Source organism: Leptopilina boulardi, unplaced genomic scaffold (genome assembly GCF_019393585.1).
Source record: "Leptopilina boulardi isolate dan_hultmark-lab unplaced genomic scaffold, ZJU_Lbou_2.1 LbouV2_70, whole genome shotgun sequence".
Lineage (NCBI taxonomy): Eukaryota > Metazoa > Arthropoda > Insecta > Hymenoptera > Figitidae > Leptopilina > Leptopilina boulardi.
Window position 1 is genome coordinate 1832959 of NW_026138017.1, and position 21896 is coordinate 1854854.

The following is a 21896-nucleotide window of genomic DNA, read 5'->3' on the forward strand; positions in this document are numbered from 1 at the left end:
ACATCGGAATATGGGAAATATTTTGAAATATAAAGAAATTTCAATCTTGTAAAACATGAATTTCAGTTGAATTTTAAATTAAGAAGAACTTTTTAACTAATTAATACTAATAATTAATTAATTTTTTCATTATTTGTTAATTTTTTTATATATTGAATTTTATGAAATTAAATACGCAATTATTGAAAAATAATATAGTAATAACTGATATTTCTCATGAGGTAGAAAAAAAAAAAGTATGTAAGAGAATGGTTACGCAAGTGAAGTAACATTTCCGTTACTAATATATATAGAAGATAGTAAAGATAATTGCATGAATAACATTATGAAGATATGCCTGCTGTAATTACACTATTATATGATCTTATAAAACAGTGATACTTTTTGTTTCTTTGGATAATAAAGTTTAGAAAAATAATGAAAAGAATTGTTTTCTTCTGAATAAACACAATATTATTCTCTCGATATTAAATAAATCTATTAAAATTTCATACATTTCCCAAAATAATATTGATAATTTTCGCGATATTAAATAAAGTCATTTAAAATTCATATGCAATAATGTACCAAAAATTTTCCAGATAAATTGGTAATAAAATCATAACATTGAATTAATAATAAATTAACATATATACACAATGTAGAAAAATAAATTTAATCTATTAAATGATTAAATAATATAATTAAAATTAACAGAAATATTTTGATTTACTATTTTAAATAATTTCGATTTTTTAAAAAATTTTAAAAAATAGTTTCAATTGAAATACTTTGAACTTTTTTCAAATAATATTCCAAATTTATTGAGAAGTTATTAAAAATTTATAAAGTTTTTAGTATCAGTCGACAATTCCAAAGATATAGAATTTGTATCTAATTGCAAAACTTCTATACTGACTTCAGCTACTTTCAACTAGTTAAACACCGGAAACTCTTTTATTAGGATAGCAAAGAAGTTTCTATTTCACATTTCGAAACAAAAGTTCAAATGAAATCATTTTCTTTTTTTTTATGTTAAGATTTAATAAAAATTTTTGCTGGAAACGGACATAAAAAATTTTTTTTGCTATTCCTAAACAAACAAAAACCATTGCATATAAATATTAAATTTTTTCAATTATCCAAAACACTAAAAAAATATCATTGATTCAAGAAAATATTTTGATCCACTATTTTCTTTTTTATTCAAGAAAATAAATTTTCTTGCATCAAAAATCAGGTTTTCTTAATTTAATACTATTTTTTTTCCACTTAACAAACTTTCATTGATTCAACGAAATATTTTTTTAAAAAAACTGAAATGAATTCTCTCCAAATTAAAATAATAATTTAAAAAAAAAAAAACTAAGTGGAATTAAAAGAAAAGGATTTTTCATAAGATAAAAAAATTGCAATACATATATATGAGAATTTGATAAGATATAAAGAAATCGAATACCATCATGAAAGAGAGTCTAGACATCTAAAGAATTGCACATGCATTATATGCATCACGATGAGAGCTTTTTAAGGAAAAAAGAGATGCGCTTGCGCCAGGAATGGCCAGCGATGGATCGACCTGAGAAAAATTCTCCTTTCAAATGATGACGGACAGAAAGGGAGCAATGTGGACAGTTAGCGCAAGTATCTAGCACCTACAACGCAGCGTCGCGGCGCCTTGTGTATAGCGCCGGGCGTCCTCAGTGATCTGTACGATGCCACCGTGAACGTTTACCACTTTGCTATTATTCTCAAATGATAGACATTCAAACACGTGTCCTACCCTAATGATAATTTTCACGTTTATTAAATGTGATTGCAAATTTTGTGCAATATAAAAAACGAGAGGGAGAGAAAAAAAAAGTGCTTTTATTTACAAAACAACAACATTATTCAACATTCAATACGCAAGCCGTTGACACATTAAATGAACCAGTGATCTCCCTTGAGACGTATGTCCGGAGAAGGTATTTAAAATACTTAACCCTTTTCATTTATACACATATACAGCCCCCTATGACAATTTTTATATGTCTCCTAGATATGCATAAGAATTGTTTGAAATACCGTCTTCTAATGACCTTTTTGTGAATAAACTATAAGCTACTTCGATTTTCTTTGCTAATGAAAAGAAAAAAACAATACCTTCTTTGTTTTACCAGATTTCATACAGAGGAGAGATTAAAATTGTTTTTTTTTCTATTTAAAAAATTTTCCAGCAATAAAAAATTACACTGGAAAAAGAATTTATTTCATTCAAATAATCACTGTAAAAAGAAAGTCTTATTTTAAGGCCGAAAAAAGGTCTTATTTTATCACCCAGAGAAATGATTTATTTGAATCAAATAAAATATATTTGAATTAAATAAACAAATATTTGTCTCAGAGCCTACTAACTTATTTATTTGGGGTAAATAAAAATTTTATTTGTCATAAATAAATTTTTCTTTGGATCAAATAAATTTTTTATTTAAATGAAATAAAATATATTTGCAACAAATAAATGAGTTAGTAGGCTCGGAGACAAATATACCATTTCTCTGAGTGTAAGAGGCAACATTTTTAAGGCAAAATTGTTAAATTTACGCAATGCAATTTCCATTATAACTACTAGCGCTGATTTTAAGACTCATCTTAAAATAAGATTTTCTTTTTACTGTCATCTGTTACTTGACTATTATCAAATAAATATTTATTTAATATTATTTGAGTTAATTAAATGGTTTATTTGTTGCAAATATATTTTATTTCGTTTAAATAAAAAATTTATTTGAATCAAAGAAAAATTTATTTATGACAAATAAAATTTTTATTTACGCCAAATAAATAAGTTGGTAGGCTCTGAGACAAATATACGTTTATTTAACTCAAATATATTTTATTTAGTTGAAATAAATCATTTCTCTGGGTGTGTAAAAAATATATTTGATTCAAATAATCGGTTACTTGACTATCAAAAAAAAAATTTGTTTTATTAATTTATTGTTAACTAATTACTATTTGACTCAGTTAAATGGTATTTATTTTAAATACAAAAATTATTGGTTCAAGTTTATTTAATTCAAATAAAAATTATTTATTTCAAGTAAATATTTTTTTGATAATAGTCAAATAATCGATTATTTAAATCAAATACATTTTCTTGAAGTAATAGAATATATAGTAATAATAAATTAATAAAAATTTAATAATATAATAATAATAATAATAATAATTCATAATGTAATAATATTAATTAATCAGTTTTCTACTCATTGCAACTTATTTTAATTTCTCATTTAATTATAATAAAAAAAAATATATTAATTGTTTACTTTTTAAATAGATAATTAAAAAATTTTATTATTATTTTTAAAATAGCTAAACAATTAAGAAAAACTTATCCTAAATTGATAAAGTTCTTATATTTTCCATTAATTTAATAATAATTATTAGTGGAGCGAATTAAAAATTTATATATCTAATTTTCTCGATTATTAATAAAAATGGTTTCAATTAAATTAATTTCAAAGAATATCGCTCACGAAGCAGAAACAGTTTTTAATTAATAACTCTGGGATAATTAAGTAAATGATACAATAATTATTTTAGTAAAGCAAAGTTCTAGACAAATTCATTTGAGTCTTTTTAATTAATTCTTTACAGCATGATGGGGAATACAAATTTTTGGTCTATATAATTTTTTTTTTGCTTTTTAAAATTAATCTTCATTTTTTTGAATTTTAATCCAGTAAATTTAAAAAAAAAACAAAATTTATTTTTTTAAACAAAATACAAAAAAAAATTTTCTTATCAAAAATCGAAAAATTTGAATTCATTATAATAATTTCATTACAATTATCAACAATTCAACCAAATTTTGTTCTAATGAAATCATTTTTCTCTTTTGTAATAAAAAAAAAAACTATTCATTTTTTGCAATATGCATAACAGCTGAAATTTTCAAACATTCAATAATCTTTTAAGTATATATAGTCGTCTAGACAATTAACAAGGTTTATGTTTGCGAGCGTGGAAATACAATTGTTTCCACGGGAACTCTCGTCTTAAATATTTCAAATGAGATATCTCGTTATCATTGCGAAATTTTCAACAAACTGAAATGAAAACTTTGTTAAAAGCTATGGTCTATTATATACACTAACAAACATGAGAAAAAAAGAAGTTAATCAACACTTTCTTTTTTTTTACAAGAAAAAATTATTTTAATTACTCTCTAAACTATGATAATAACTATGATAATAATTTGCTACAATTTGCAAAATTTTCATATAATTCAAGTTTTTTAGTTATAAATCCTAATTGTAGAATTAAAATTAATTAACTACTGGATTAACATTTTAAAAAATGATTATTAATTTAAATAATTAAGCATATTATTATTATTATTATTATTATTTATATTATTATTAAAATTATTTAATTCAACTTAATTTAATTAAATTAACCACAATTGGAACAAGGAAATGGCTTTAATTACGATCATTAAATTATTTATGGATATGGATTATTATTATTATTATTATTATTATTAATATTATTATTTGAAATTAAATTAAAATAATATTGTTATAAATTTTCATATTCAATAAAAAAAATTTGGTGACAAATAGTTTATTATGATCGATTCCTCTAATTTTTTTGTCTAATTTTTTATGTTGTTTATTACATTAATATTTTTAATTTTAATTAAATGTTGTTTATAAGGAAATATCTAGTTCAGGTGATATCAAATATCACCTTTCTATGAAGACCAACAATAATAGAATTCTAAACTAGGTTATTGCTCATTTATGTTTACTATATTATACTAGAGACTTTAACGACACAACCAAGAAATCATCTTATTTTACGAAATGGAATGAAAAGAAAAAAATCAAAGATTTATTACTAAATGTAATAATTTTTTATCCTGTTATAATACGTTTTCTTGCGTGCAATAGTTAACATTTAAAAATTGTAATTTTCCAATTCAATAGTTAAATAACAGTAAATTTTTTTTTTTTTTTTTTAGTTCAGTCAAGTGTAACAAATTGAATAACTTATTGAAAAATCCGCGAGTATTCAATTTCTTGGAAAACAAAATAAATTGCAGATACATTTCAACAGAAATATAAAGTATTGCTTTAAAGAAGAAAAAAAAAAAAAAAAACTTGAAAATAAAACTTAAATTGAGAATAATTTATTATTTTTAATATTTCATTTTGTAAAAAGAAAATATAACATTTTTTTAACTGAAGGATTTAAAATAGAAAATAAATAATATAAATTATTGTTCCATTTTATAAAGAAATAAATTGAATTTTTGGTAATATAAATATGTGAATCAATAATAAAGGAATCAAACATAATAAATTATTATACAAATTTGATTGAAAGTTCCACTTTGGAAAATTTGACATTACATTACATTCTGAAGCACTTGGAATAATAAAATATGTATTAATTTTTATTTCTAACAAATTTTTTCAAGTATTTACTATTCTAGACGTTTATATATATATAAAAAAAACCAATTATTGTTAAGAGATCATGACTATCGATAAAAACAAAAATGCGCATAAATATCAAAAGAACTGCGTAATTGAAACAAATCAGTTTTTTCTATTTCTCAAATTCCCCCTACATGCCTTATGCAACCTACATCTTCACAAAATAGCCCAACACAATAAAAAAAACAAAGAAATTGTTTTTTTTTTTATTATTTCCTATCTCTTTTTTTTATTGTTTAAAATCTATCATATTTTTTTTAATTGTTTCAGTCCGATATGAATACCGAAGGAAGAGTATTCCCAGGGAAAAGATGACACCACGACGTCATGTCCTTATGGGGATTCGTAGGACAATCGTGGTAGTAGGAATTTTGGCACTTGTCATCTTAGCATTTTATAATCAAGATAGCACAAATAACATGCAGCCAGTAATAGAGGTGACGATGAATAAATTAATTTTTCAATTATTTCAAATTTAATTTTTTTTCCCAACTATATTTTCTAAAAAGAATTTTTTTTTTAATAAAATAATTATTAATTTAAACAATAAAAATTAAAAACAAAAAAAAATCTATAACAAAAAAAAACACAAAAAATTATACATGAATAATTAATAATTATAATTAGAAAAATAAACACATAATCTATATGAAAAAAAAAAAAAAACTTTCGTGGATAAGGAAGTGGGTCATAAGGTGTTTTCTATCGACACGTCAAATCATAATTAAGAAATAATAAACGATTTGACCCTTGAAAAAATATAATTTACAACACCATTATTTGTTGCAATTAACCATCAAAAAGCGATAAATTATATGTTCCGTATAAACGATATAAATGATAACAATTATAAACGTAAAGACAAATATTTTTTCTATATACAAAAAAATATAAAGACTTTGCTAATTAATTGAAACAATCTAATAAAAAATAAAAAAGTAAATAAAAAATAAAAATAAAATAAAATAAATAAATAAAATAAAAAAAAATAAAAATTTAATAATAAATAAAAAAGTACAAAAGAAATTATTACCATCATTTTTTACTAAATTAATAAATAAAATATGAAAAATTTATTTTTAAATTTAAATAAATAAATTTCGCCAATAAAAAAAATTAATCTAAAACAGAGAAACATTTCACTAGTTTTAATTATTTCTGTTTAAATCTTACACTATATATTCTAGTGAAACTTTTTACTCTTCCAGATGAAGTTTTTTTCCGGCTTGTTAAAAATTTAATAATTCAATCTAATTAAAATGCAACGAGAATCGTGTGAAATAATACAAATATCCCAAATCACTTCGCCCACACTTAAAACTTCTTGGCAGTTGCAAACAGCAAAAAAAAAAAAAATTAGCAACACCCGAGTGCACCCTGCCTTTCTTTTCATACTTTTATCCATAAATTTTTTTTACTATATTTTAATGTTGCGTTACTTTAAAAATTATTTTTCACAATTTACAAAAAATTTCGAATTAAAAAAAATAATTTCACGAGCATATATGATTGTAATAAAGAAAGCAATTGTTTTTTTTCTTTTTTTAACAGGCTATGAAACAATATAAGGGTGTTGTAAATTATTAACTACCAGAATGTCGTAAAACACGTAATTTGTCACTTTTCACTCCTCAAGAGTTTTTTTTTATTATATATAAAAGCCCTTCGTAATTGGCAAATATCCAAACGCAGTGCGGCAGATGGCTTTATAATAATTTATTTATTATTTTTAATAACAAATAATAATAATAATAATTTCACTAACATTTTTCATAATCCAACATTGTATAATACATTATATATCCCAGTTAAAAAACATTTCCTGTCGCAAGCACATGACTATATTTGAATATATAATACGCAACTCAAGAATAATTTCCTAAATTACCCACGCGGACAAAAAATTAAATCATGTAAATTGAATTTTTTTTAGAAGTAAATATAAAAAATATTTCGCTCACTACAAAAAAGTATATAGAATTAATATTATTTGAATCAAAAGAATGTATATAAATATTTCTTAAAACAAATTAGTTTCAACTCCCGCTGAGGATCGAATTTTATAAGGCCAAATTTTATAAAGTAGCATTAACATTGAACCGAATTTTCACACTATAGAATTTTTATTTAAGCCAAACTTTTCAAGGTTTTCTATCAACTTGAAAAAAAAATTCAAGGTTTTTTGTCAAAAAAAAAAAAAAAAATTTCTTATTTAAATTAAAAAAATATCAAATTCCCGTGTGGAAAAGTGATGTGGGCCCCCAGCGGGGGCCCTTATGGATCGCCCTCATGCCATGAGGGCCGCATATGGATGATCCATAGGGGCCCCTCATGGAAACGACATGCTCATCGATGAGGGCGCCCGCATGGGCGATCCATGAGGGTGCCCCTACGGGCGCCCTTATGGGCCCTCACGTTTGCCCTCATCTTGCCCTCAAGTTTGCCATAATGTTTTTTAATCAATAATATTAATAATAAAAGTTAATTAATAATAAATAAGCTTAAGTTATGAATAAATAACATATTTATTTAATAATTATTCAATTTTAAATTAAATTCTTACTCAAATTGAATTTATTAATTAACGTTCTAATTAATTAACTGTCGGATATAATTAAAAGTAATAATAAATTAATTAATTAAAAAATTAAAAAATATTTAATTTATGCATACTATTAACGGATATTTTCATTTTTCAATTAATTCATACATAGAATTAATGATTAAACGCAAACCTGAGAAATAAATAAATCTAACGCATGGGGGGAATCGAACCTACGACCTACGGACTATGAACCTAACGCTTTACCAACTACGCTACGCACGCTACTTCAAAACGAATGCTAACTTCTTGATGCTATTTAAACTTCAAAAATACCTAACAAAGAAAAGTGCTTAACATCATTTAGTTAAAGTTAAGATATTAAATTATATTTTCCAATCAAATGCAATTTATAAAATATAATTAATTATATGCTTTATGATTATTATCATCAATCATCTCAGGTGAATTTTCAAAAAAGTGTAAATATATTTTTATTAAAAACGCGTTTTTCGTTGTTTTGAATCATTGGAAACATTCATTTTTTGTTGATGAAAAAATATTTGACTTTTGGACTTAGAAAATTTTGCTAATCGATCATGAGGGCGATCCATGCGGGGCCCCTACGGTGCCCCTCATGGATTCGCCATAAGTGTGAGTGTTATTTTCAAAAAAAGTGAAAATATATTTTAATTAAAAACGCGTTTTTCATTGTTGTGAATCATTATAAACATTAATTTTTTGGTGATAAAAAAATATTTGACTTTTGGACTTAGAAAATTTTGCTAATCGATCATGAGGGCGATCCATGCGGGCCCCTACGGTGGCCCTCATCTATTTTGCCATAAGTGTGAGTGTTATTTTCAAAAAAGTGTAAATATATTTTTATTAAAAACGCGTTTTTCGTGGTTCTGAATCATTATAAACATTAATTTTTTGGTGATAAAAAAATATTTGATTTTTGGACTTAGAAAATTTTGCTAATCGATCATGAGGGCGATCCATGCGGGGCCCCTACGGTGCCCCTCATGGATTCGCCATATGGATCAGCCCTCATGGGCCCCCGCCGGGGGCCCCGAACTCTTGAGGGCAAGATCGTGGCTTTTTCCACACGGGTTGAAAAATTTTTTTTAACAATTATTATCACAGAAAATTAAAAGGCATTAAAATAAGCTGCAACGCTTATTATTTTAATACCTTATAATTTTCTATGATTCTCATTTTTTCAAATTCAAACGCAAAATTTTCAAATTAATGATTTTCTTAATAATTTTTTATTATAATTTTGAATTTTTGAACTGATGGATTTATTTTTAATTGCATTTTTGATTGATGAAAATTAAAAATCGAATTTCTCTCCAATCAATTAAATAATAATTTTACAATTTAAAAATTCATCTAAATAAAAAATGTTTTAAGGTGAATTGAAAATTCAGTTAAATAAAAATTCCATTAAGTATATGAATTAAATTTTAAAAAAAATAAATGCATCCGGAATAAAATTTATTCTCACATAGTGTACGAAAGGATTAATAAAAACATGAAAAGAAAACAAAAGCAAAGTAAAAGACAAAAAAAAGATAAATCAAATAAAAGAAGAAAAAAAAATATATATATATATAAATATGCAAACAAAGGAAAAACCAAAAAAATAAATAATACCACAAAAAATACAACAGAAAAAAGCTATGTACAAAGTATAAAAAATAACCGTAAGGTAAAAAAAGAAATAGCAAAAAAATAAACAGAGATGAAAAGTACAAGATTAAAACTGAAATTTTCCCTGAGAAAGTAAACTGAGTGGGAAAAAAAAAATTTTTCATGGTTGAAGTAAAGTTTTCAACAGCTTTCAAGACTCAATTTTCTAAAAGAGATCTCTGCTTGGAAATATCCTTGTATAAGGGAAGATATTTTATTCCTTTGGTGAATATCAAGACTCGTACATATATATTATATATCTCGTGAATAGAAAAGTGTAAGGGGGCAATATAAGCAGTGTGGATTCATGTTTGAGTTATATATATATATATATATATATATATATATATATGTATTATATCTATATATCCATTGCAGTATAACACAGCATGGCCCACATTCACGTATATAGTCGTAGCTAACCGGCTCTAGGCCGAAATCAATAAACGGAAGCCGACACTTCTGCATTTTGTCTCGCAGCTTCATTACATTCACGTTTATTATCACGTGGTTCAACAATAATGAAATAATTGAAAGAATTTTCTTTTTTTTAATACATTCCAACAAACATTCAATTCAATGTTTTATTATTTTTTTTTTTTTTTGCAGAAGAAAATAAAAATACATGAAATTTTTCGACATTCACATATATATTTGAACTAATAGAATTTCTTGTCTTATTCATATTAAAAGCTTCGTGCGATAACAAGATAATTTAATCTTCTAATCCACGCCCAAACAAGAGCTAATCGATAATAACTATTTTACAATCTAGAATTTAATTTCTATATAACACCTGATACGAACAACAGGAGATAAAAACAAAGGGATATGATGTAATAGAACTTTTTGATCATCAAAGAAATTTTCCAAAGGTTTTTGTTTTCATCCCCTTGACATCTCTATATCTAATTCCTTTATCGACAGATAAGAAATATCAATTTTATACTATATTTTTTTTTAATTGAAAAAATTTGTTAATAAAAATTTCCAAAATTAAGCTTATTTTTTTCTATTGAAAACCCAAAAAAATGATTTTTTATTTTATTATAATAAAATAAGTTGGTTTGATACTGAAAAACAAATTTTAATTTGACTTTATTTTTGTGCTGATTTTGGAAATTTTTAACATTTTATATATATATATATATATATATATATATATATATATATATATATATATATATATATATATATATATATATGCGATTGTGGTATGAATGTGTTGGCATGTCATTTAGAAGATTACAATTGGATAGATAAAGTTTAATAGTCCGAAAGGTATCTAAAGCTAGAGCCATAAAAAAGCCATAAACAAACGTGTGCATTTTGTTCGAGGAAAAGCGGATACACTGTGAACTCTCATCCCATATGACACGGGGGAAATCTTGCTGATACACACTGAATCTCGAGATATCGCTTTTAGTGATCTTCCAATTCCACGAGTGCATTTTCTTTTTTTTTCAATAAAATAAAAAGCAAATAGAACTAAACATTTTTTTACGGAATTGAAAAATTATTTAACAATAATTTTATTATTACGAATAATAATAATAATAATAATAATAATAATAATAATTTATAATTATAACAATAATAATTTAAAATTATAATTTAAATTGTTATTATAATAATAAATTATTGTTAATAATATTAAAATAATATTAAATAATGTTTTTAATGATACCTAATTAAAAAAAATTATTTACATTAAAAATACAAAAAAAAAAAATTACTATTCAAGTGAGAAATGACTTTCAGGTCATGTAACATATTACATCACTGTCCATGACATTAAAAATAACATCTATACCTGTTTAATTATTAAACTAACAAAGATTAGAAATTTAAATAGAAAAAAATACAAGAAAATTTATTAATATATAAAATACACCATATTTTTATCAAATAATTTCAAAAACTAAAAAGAAGATAAAAAACAAAAAAAAATTCTATATTCAACTTTGTTTTCAATTTTAGACAAAAAAGGGAAAAAAATTTATAACGTGAGTAAATAAATATTGTTAGTTTAAAAATTATACAGGTGATATTTTGTCTCTGACAGAGAATGCATCATGTTACAAACACCCTTTTATAACAAAATAGTGGAATTAAATACACTTTTTTAAAACGATAAAAATAAAAAAAAGAAATTCACAAATTTGAGTTCAATTAAAAAAAAAAATGAAAAAAATTTCAATGAAAATTATTATTAATAAAAAAAAGGTGAGAATTTCACTAAAGCATTAAAAGAAGTCAATAACGCGATAGGAAACGAGTAAAGAACACTTCATTTGAGAGAACTACACTTAAGAGTTTCCGCTATTATATACCAACAGAGAGCAAATTCGTCAAGAGTCATTGAATTACTCATAAATACAAAAAGGCCAGACTTCAAAAGACCTTGCGTTTCATTCATACATTATGTAGAAAAAAAAAATTTCTATTCCATGCCAAAAATAAAAAATTTCATTAAAAAAAATATATTTACCTATATTTTAATTGCATATTTTAATCAAAGAAAAATATTTAAATAAAATAAATAATTCAACAAAATTGTTTCTATGGAATTGAAAAGAAAACTGTAAGTTTATTAATAAAATTTTTTCTTTTTTTTAATAATTTATATTAATTTAATTAGATTAATTGGCAATTTAAAAAAAAAGTTCCATATTCCCTTTTTTCCTTAAATACTAAATTGAAAATACTTATATGAAAGTTAGAAGAAACATCATTACAATTGCAAATGTGAATGACAATCATCTGTATTTAGATTAATTGCAAAAATTAGGAAATTGGATTAGCCTTGAATTATGAAGCAGGTCAGTATCAAACAACGTTGACTAAACCTACGCAAAGCTCGACCCCAATGATTTAAACAGAATATTAGCCAGCACAAGTTCCCTATAAGTGCAATAGTACTTTGTAAAGTGCAAAATATTTTAATGGATTTTAAATTTAATTTTTAAAACACAAATAATTCATTATATATAAACAAATCTAGAATTAACTGTAAAACAATGAAATAATCATTAATTAAATAATAAACAGCAATTTATAATTAAACAGATTAAATAAAATCAAAAATATAGAAATTTAATTAAAATTATAATTTAATGCATAAATAAAAATATTTAAAAACCATTTTTTTTACGAATATTTTACTTTTTTTTTCATAAAGAAATGGAGGAAAATTTTTATTTTCGAATTTGCAAGTTTCGTCGCACAATGAACTGAATTTATAGTCCGTGTACCCAATTATCCGAGTAAATTGAAAGCATACATTTCATTTATCTTGGTACACATTTCTGAATGAAGGAACAAAATAGAACCTATTTTCTAAAGCACTTTTTCCTATATAGATCAGTGAACACCGTAAAATATCATCAATTCTAAAGAAACTTCTTTACATAACTCAATATATTGCGAAGCTATATAAATGTTAAAGCAATATAAGAGTTTTTAAATTTTCAATAAAAAAATTTTTAAAATGAGAATAAGGAAAAAAAACAACAACAATTTTTCTCTGATTTTAGGATGATCTAAGAATGACATTAGAAGAAAGGCTAATGGAACAATCATCAATGGCTGACACTGAAATACGATTAGGTGATAGACGTAATTTTTTGTCCGAAAAATGTATACAAGAGGGTCTCGATCGTTCTGGCAATGACTCGCTTCACCGAGCAAATGCCTGGGAATTCCTTATAAATAGAGAATACCATTTGATTTGGTGCAACGTGTTCAAAGCAGCATCCACATCATGGATGTACAACTTCAATTTACTTGCCGGGTAAGGGAGTTCCTCTCTTTCTTTCTCTCTTTCTCTACTTTACAATTCTATGAGATTTCAGCTCGTACGTGTTCACACTTTTTCTCAAATTATATATATATATATATATATATATATATATATATATATATATATATATACAGTAAGAAAAGCTCCATGGTAGTCATAGGAAAGCATGCGTTACGCATAAGTTTGTCTCACTCGCACTCATGGGCTGTGACTACCATGGAGCTTTTCTTACTGTATATATATGCTTTGTATGGAAAACTATGCTTTTAAAAAAAAAATTGAAAACAATTTTGCAAAAAATAACAAATTCACACCAATCTCATTTTACATTCAAATTATTATCCGCACAATGAATTATTCATAAAAAAAAATTCACTTAAATATTCCAATGTTCATTAAATAAACAAACCGTCAATTATTATTATTATTATTATTTCACACCGAATTTTATTATCGTGTTTTAGAAAAATATTCAGAGCTTTAAAATATAAAGGCATATTTTTATTTAACCTACTTTTAGAAATTAGGCCTATTTATCAGAATTTTTTTTTATTTTAACCGAAATTAAAAATACATTTTTATTAATACAGTGGAACCTCGATTATTCGAACTAATCTAGGCAAGGCCGGGTTCGGATAATCGAAAATTCGGAAATTTTTAAGATTTTTTTGTCATAAATTTGGTTATTTTGCTTTGAAATATAGCATCTATTCGTTTTTTTAGATGCAAAAATATGAATGATAAAATAAATAAAGAAAATAAAATTTAAAATTCGGGAGACCAAAAAATAGTTCCGATAATAGAAGTTCGGATAAAATGTTTTTCGGTTCGGATAATAGAGGTTCGAATAATCGAGGTTCCACTGTACAATTATAAAATGGAAAACAAAAATTTGGTTAAAAAAAATTCCTTAAATTATAAATGAAATGAAAATTGAAAAAAAAACCTTGAGCTCTGTATTTGATCGATATATCAAATTTACAAAACTTAATTAGTACAATAAATTTTCCCTTATATAGAATCAATTATATAATCAACTTCTGAAATCATTTGATATATATATATATATATATATATATATATATATATATATATATATATATATATATATATATATATATATATGAAATGCAAAGTCGTGTTTGATGTTAATTAAAACTTTTACTATACTTAAAATAAACATTCTCAAATTCAATTATTAATTATCCAATGACTATAAATATTTACAATATTATTTATCATCAATAATTAATTATTGAAAAAATATTTAAACAATTTTCTCAACAAAATTGTCAAGTTAATAATTCATGTTAAAGTTTAGAGGATTCAATGTTTGTTTGAGAGTTGGGAGAAGGAGGAAATTTACCGAGTAATTTGTAAATTTACTCTTCGAATCCTTCGATATATATATATATATATATATATATATATATATATATATATATATATTCAAGGAATTTCACGGGAGAGAATCTCTATATAGCAGTCAGTATGAAGTTTGAACTCTAAATATATATATATATATATATATATATATATATATATATATATATATATATATTGAAAATGATTTACAGATACAGTCCACAATTTCTCAAGGCAACCAAAGCAGTGCCTGTTTATTTAGCGCGACAAAGATATCCCCGACCAACCGCGGAAGAACTTGGAAAGTTTCTAAACGACAGCATAAGTTTTCTGATCGTGAGACATCCTTTCGAACGATTGCTCAGTGGCTACAGGGATAAGTTTGAACAAAGCTTACCACATACATTTCACAGTAAACTTGGATTTTACATTGTTTCACACTACAGAGTCAAAGTGAGTTCTGAGGATCAAAATTTTCTAAAAAAAAAAAAAATGACTAAAAAATAGTTTCTAAAATGAAATAAATTGAACGAAAACTATTTTTTTTCTCTTAATTGAAAATTTTTTTTTTTTAAATTCCTTGTTCTAAATCGATAATTTACAATTTAGGGTAAAAGCTTTAATTAATTTGTCTAACATATTAAAATAAAAGTCACGAGAGAACATGTTAGCACGCGTGGAATTTTTAATTTTAATTAATTGAAACACATTCTGTATGTGAACAGGGTAAAAAAGGAGGAGGTAAACAGGGTCCAAGGTACCCATTGTTTGACGAATTTGTGAGATGGCTTTTATGTGAATGGCGAGCAGGAAAAGAATTAGACATGCACTGGACTCCAGTTGTCAGTTTTTGTACACCATGTCAAGTGCGATTCGATGTCATTGCCAAATTTGAAACATTACACGTAAGTAAAATAATAATTTAAATTGAATTTTTTTTTTAACAGAAGAAAAAAATTTTGTATGCAAAAAAAAAAAAAAAATCAGTTACATTGAAGAAGTAAACTTGAAAATGTTATCGAATCAATGTTAAAATAATGCAATTGAGTAAAGCGGATAATGTAAGATTATGAATAAATAAAAAATGTCACTCTATTAAGGGGGCTTTGTGCAACGAAAGAATATAAAAGAATGAAATAATAAGGCTTCACCTGTAAAGAGAGTTACGAGAGACCCAGATTTCAAAAGAATTGGATCAAGCCATTTATAATTCATCAATCTTTCTAAAATTCCTGACTGAAAATATTTTATATCGGAAACTTGATAGAAAAAAAAAAAAAATTCAATAATCCTGTTTGAATTTATAATTGAAATTTGGATTTCATTTTACAGCGCAATTAAATAAAAAATTAATTCCAAACTAAAAAAAAATTCACTACAACTACAAGAGGGTTAAAAATAATTAAAACTTTTTATTGATTAAAGAATAAAGAATTGGTTCACATAGAAAGTAAAGCCGGAAAATTTATTCAAGCAAGCAACCACTTAATCTTCAAATGTAAAATTAGCTATCTTCAATAGAACTTTCCTTGGATGTGTGCCAACATCTATAACTAAAGTTGAACTTTCTAATGGAACTCAGTGGAAAGCATTTTATTATTATTTTTTTTTTTTTTTAACTAAACTTTTTTAAAAAGGAGTCTCATTTACAATTTCAGGATGACCAAAATTATTTGATTAAAAAAGCCGGCGTGGGACACATCATTAAACCTGAATGGCAAAATCCAACACGCGGAGCCCAAACGAAAGATGTAATAAAACATTACTACAAACAACTTTCAATTAATCAAATCAACGATTTGTATGACATGTTTAGGTGAGTAAAATTACTCCAAATTTTTAAATTATATTATATTTTTCATTAAATATAATTTCAGATACGATTTTATTTTATTCGACTACTCGCCAGCTGAATACATAGCTCTAGGAAAAAAAGAAGCAACTACATTAGTATGCAAGAAGTAAATTCAAATTTATCCTAAACATTAGCTTTTTTGTAAAAACTACAGAAAGAAATTTTTTTTTTTACAAATTTCAATAAAATGAAAATTGTATCATAGCAACGAAAGCGTGATAAGAAGAGTTACGAATCTTGTATCATATATAGTTAAATTAAAAAAAAATATATCTGATTTAAAATCTCTTCAAAAAAAATATATATATATATATTCCAAATTTTTCTTGGAATTAAGTAGAATAGGAAATTTTATATAATAAAAATTAATTTACAAATTTTAATATAATTACAGTGCTTAAATTCGCCTGTATGTAAATAATTAGATAAAGAATTGTTTCGAGAAATTCATAAAAACATTGGAAACTCTCTATTGATTAAAACAGTTGTATATGTTATATCGACTAAACAGTCGCACTCTTGTACATTTTTGACAAATTCATAGATTGAGATATTTAAATACAGTAAAAAGAAATTTAACAAAAATGTCCAAAATTTCAAATAAAACTAAAAAAAAAAAAATCAAGAAAAAAATTTAATTAAAAAAACTTATTAAAACAATAAAAATAAATGAATTTATTTTTATTTAAATTAATGTTTTAAAATAAAACATAATTAATTTAACTTCTAACAAATTACTCTAAAAAAAAAAACATTAACAAAAATTTTTAAATAAATTTTTATTAATTAAAAAAAAAATTTGTTAAAGTCACGAAATAAAAAATTACTTAAAAATTCACTTATAATAAAATGTTAATTAAAAGTGACGTATTCAACAAACGACTATTCTCAAAATAACAATTACTGCCTCCAATTAATTATAAAACAAACATCAGGGTAGAAGACTTTTTTAAAAACCCTTTTTTTAACTTTTATTCAATTTATAAACTAGTATCAAGAATTTTAGAAAACAAATTTTAATTTTAAATATTATGTTAATAAAGTTATTTTAAAAAAATTTTTTTGGAATACTTTCTTACTTCGGTAAAAAAAACAACCATTTCAAGTTGTCTTTGCACTGAAATATCCAATCAATAGTGAAATTTGTAAAATAATCAACAATAATTGTTAACTAGAAATGTGCATCTCAAGAGGCAGCAAATATTTGTAAAATAATTGTTGTTGATGAGCCTTATTATTCGAGAAATAAATTATGTATATTCTTAAAACGCATCAAGTAGACAGGCACAAACTAGATTTTTGCCTAAAGATATTTGTATACTATCAAAAATATTGTATTTGGTCTGGACAAGGACAAAAGAAAAAAATCTTTACTAATATTTGAAGAACTCAATATATTGTTATAATTCAACTATCGCTTAATATTCTTTCGCTCAAAAGAAAAAAAGAAAATTGTAAAAAATCGTTGATGAATGAATGCGTTAAGCTAGAAAAATATTTTTTAACCGTTTTTAATTGTCTCAATGTTACCATTTAATAATCGCATTAATTTAAGATAATCATATAATTTTAATCTAAACTATTTTTAATTTTATTTATAATAATTTATAATTTTATGTAATTAAGAATTAATAATAATTATACAATTTAATAACATTTTTAATCTATAAGTAAAATTGTTTTAATGGGTTGTTAGTAAAAAATAATATCAAGCCTAAAAACATAATCAGAAATTAACATAAGAATGTTTACTTTAAATTAAAATAAAATTTAATTTCTCGAATGCATTTACGAAATGTTGTTTCAATGAAAAACATTTTTAGTTTTAGTAAAACTGTAATATTTTCCAAGACTTTTTTTTACTGTGTCAAAACGAATTTATTTCTCTAGTTCCAGGTAGAATATAAAAAAATGCCTAATGTGTAAAATTCAATTAAACTTTCATCTAATATTTGTTACTACGTATCCTTACTTTCTCACAGTTTGTAAAGAATATTATTTAACCGAAGAAACCAAAAAATAAACTCAAAAATAAAAAGTACGATAAAATGAGAAATTTCAAGTGTGTAAACTCTGTAATTTTTGAATTATCAGATTTGTCGTAAAACAATCATTTTCTTTTTTTGAGAAAAATAAATAAAATTTAAAAATAAATTTTTCTATCTCTTTCCCAAAAAAAAAAAAATTAACTTATAGAAACTTATCATATTCCCGTTGGAATATTTTAAGAAACTTACCAATTAGTCGCATTACGAAGAGCAACTAATACTATCCACTTATCATCGATTATATATTGATGAAAATAACGAACAGTTAAAGGCTGATAACATTTGACTATTTCTTTTTGAGATTCAATTAACGGTTCACCTGAGTATGTAACCCACTATAAAATTTTACAATTTCAATTATTTATTAAAATTTTGTGAAAAATAAAAATATAATTTTATAGAAGCAAAAAAAAAATAAACACCAACCTCTCCTTGAAAATTATTTTCAAGTTCTTCTCCATATTTTACACGATATGCAAATCGATTATAATTATTTTTAATTAATGTCTGAAACTCTTGGATATTATTTGTCGCTTGATCAATTCGTTCCTCAACATTATGTAATTCAGTAAAAAATTTATCCTGAATAGGATTTTCTTTAATGATTTTTGGCATAAATTCATCGTCACTCGCAAACATATCTGCATCATCTGATAGACTCATTTTTTTTTTTTTTTTTCTCTTTTCGATAATATTTCAGAAAAATTATGTACTTCAATTTATAGTTACTGGTTCAACTATATTTTAAAGTAAATATTATTTAAAATTAATTTACTTCAGAGAATTGCAAAAATAATATAACCTTAAAATTACCGGAAAATTTTAACAATTATTATACACAACTTTTAATATACATTCCGTCACTCAGTAATAAAATTAAGATATTGAAGAAAACAAAACCTTTATAATAAATGAAGAACTACATCTATTATGATTATTAAACAAAAATTGGCAAAAACGACAACCAAAACACTATAATGACAGATGTAAACAAACAAACAATAGCAGTGTCTCCAACTCAACAAAGCTCAAAAAATTCAATGTTTTCTATTGGCTACACTGAATGGCGGTATATTTCAAATCAAATAAATATTTGAAAAAACGAGAAAAACGAAATAATATCCTAAAAATTAGTGGAAACTAATTAAATTAGTTTGTACTAGAAGAGAATAAATTTAAAAAACCAAAAAATTTCAATTTTTCACCTAAAACAAGTGGAAAATTTCGAATAAACAAATTGGAAATTGGAAATCTTTCAAATAATTTATGCACTAAAAGAATTAATTAAACTTATTATTATCATAATAATCCTATATTTAATTTTTTTAAATTATAAATATTAACTATTTTTTTTAATTAAATATTTCGATCAATATATCGCGGTTTAATTTTTGTATGTATTTAATTATACGTCATTAGATAAAAAAATCTAAATGGCAACGTATTTAAGTTTAATTGCAACAAATTAAATTTACAAATTATAAATAATACACGTAAATATAGTGACAAGTGGTTAAATTAAAAAGCATGCAATATAATCAGCTTTTTCTCATTATTTTAGTCTACATTATTGTTTTTTCGACACAATTCATGCTCATTTTAATTAAGCACATTTTTGTTGTATCGAATTTTTTTTACCCTAAAAAATTCGCGTTATCTATCTCGAAGACAAAAGAATTAAAATATTCAAATTAAATAAATATAAAAAAATATTTTATTCTTTTTGAAAGAAAGCACTTTTTTCCCCGAGTTGTGTACCTCTAATAAAAAAATTAGTTCAATTTAAAAAAAATTTTAATATCTAAAATACTATACTAAATTAATCTATAATCAATTATCGTCGAAATATTTAAATTTAATTTTCGTTTTTCAATTAAAAAATAATAAATAAATAATTCTGAATTATTGGAAAATAAAAATTATTAGAAACAATATTATATATAATCATTCTCTATACTAAAAAATTTATGAAATTTTTCTAAAAATATTATTTTTCCTCCTGTTAATAAAATATATGGAAAATATATATTTGTGGATATATTTCGTTGAATAATGTATGTAGGATTATATTCGTTGATATGAAAAAGCAAAAACTGATTTCCCTGATAAAAACAATTGACCACCTGTCACTACATGATAAATAAATCAATCTGCTTCCATGTTGGTTTGAATTATTCTTTTCACACAACATGATGGATGCAGATTAAAAAAATAAAAAGCACTCACTACTTGCTGATTATTTCGCCCAGATGAACACACAGGATTATCTCCTCCTTTCCAGTGATTCCATTTCTTGTGAGAGCTCTGACCTTTCTGCATTTCCTCTCGTTCAAGTTTAGCCTTATGATGTATATTTCTTCTCGCCATTTCTTTCTTCACAATATTTCTTCAGTCTGAATTTCTCTTCTGAAAAATACAATAAAAAATAACTAAAAGTTGAAATATAATTAAATACAATAGAAATTATTAAAATATATTTAAAAACATTAATTAAATATTATTATCAATTAATTTACATATATAATATTAATAAACAAAAATAATATTGAGAAATTGATTTTTAATATTAAACAAAAACAAAAGCTAAAAATAACCTAAAAATACAAAATAAATTATTTTTTTTATTTAACTTGAGAGGGTTAATTTAAATATTAAAATTATTTAACACAAAATTAATAAAATTAAAAAATGTTTATCACAAATATAAAGAAAGAAATCAAGAAAATTAAATTTTACTGGAATTAATTAATAACTAAAATTGTATGTTTTATAATTAGATAAGATATTGAATTACCTTTTTCGATTTCCGGAACAATTCGTCAAAATTTACAACAATGATCAAATATCTCAGCAAAAGAATCAGAAATCCGCTTTTGTTATGAAATGGTGCGGAAATTTTTATCCATGAAGCAAACTCTGCAAGCAAAATTAAATTCATATAAAATTAGTGACAATTTTATTTCCAAAAAAAAAAATGAATACATTAATGTCAAACTTGAAGAAAATAAAAAATTCTAATGAAATTGATAAATTTTTATTACTTTAATTACCTTTATATGGGGTGAAGGTTATAGTAGATATATTTCTGCTCCGCCCCCCCAAATTTCCAAAAATT

At 23.7% G+C, this 21896-nt stretch overlaps 2 protein-coding genes and 1 long non-coding RNA gene across 6 annotated transcripts in view; 1 reads left to right on the plus strand and 2 right to left on the minus strand.

Annotated features, from left to right (window-relative positions):
- Window positions 1–19773, minus strand: part of LOC127290504 (uncharacterized) — a 29564-nt gene extending 9791 nt beyond the window's left edge. The window contains exons 1-3 of one of the 3 annotated variants that reach the window (XM_051319112.1): window positions 19595–19773; window positions 19208–19518; window positions 18971–19116 (exon numbers count right to left, since the gene is read on the minus strand). In XM_051319112.1, coding sequence (XP_051175069.1) covers window positions 18971–19116; window positions 19208–19444 — 383 coding nt within the window. In that variant the 5' untranslated portion in view covers window positions 19445–19518; window positions 19595–19773. Of the gene's footprint in view, window positions 1–18970; window positions 19117–19207; window positions 19519–19583 lie in introns of all 3 variants that reach the window. The other 2 variants (XM_051319111.1, XM_051319113.1) reach the window with 2 other exon arrangements.
- Window positions 1–21699, minus strand: part of LOC127290513 (uncharacterized) — a 68227-nt gene extending 46528 nt beyond the window's left edge. For both annotated transcript variants that reach the window (XR_007844374.1, XR_007844373.1), the window contains exons 1-2: window positions 21576–21699; window positions 21008–21187 (exon numbers count right to left, since the gene is read on the minus strand). This is a non-coding gene — a long non-coding RNA (uncharacterized LOC127290513). The remainder of the gene's footprint in view (window positions 1–21007; window positions 21188–21575) is intronic.
- Window positions 1592–18887, plus strand: LOC127290505 (carbohydrate sulfotransferase 11-like). The gene is made up of 7 exons (XM_051319115.1): window positions 1592–1946; window positions 5742–5908; window positions 13248–13504; window positions 15091–15331; window positions 15604–15783; window positions 16537–16694; window positions 16756–18887. The coding sequence occupies exons 1-7, from the start codon at window positions 1934–1936 to the stop codon at window positions 16841–16843; spliced, it is 1104 nt and encodes a 367-aa protein (XP_051175072.1). The 5' UTR covers window positions 1592–1933; the 3' UTR covers window positions 16844–18887.
- Window positions 21700–21896: the final 197 nt, after the last annotated feature.

What these genes read in the sequence shown, in the direction of transcription:
- LOC127290505 (XM_051319115.1), top strand. An exon ending in TTTCACACTACAGAGTCAAA is followed by an intron (nt 15,332 to 15,603) that starts GTGAGTTCTGAG and finishes GTATGTGAACAG; the next exon opens with GGTAAAAAAGGAGGAGGTAA. An exon ending in CCAAATTTGAAACATTACAC is followed by an intron (nt 15,784 to 16,536) that starts GTAAGTAAAATA and finishes TTACAATTTCAG; the next exon opens with GATGACCAAAATTATTTGAT.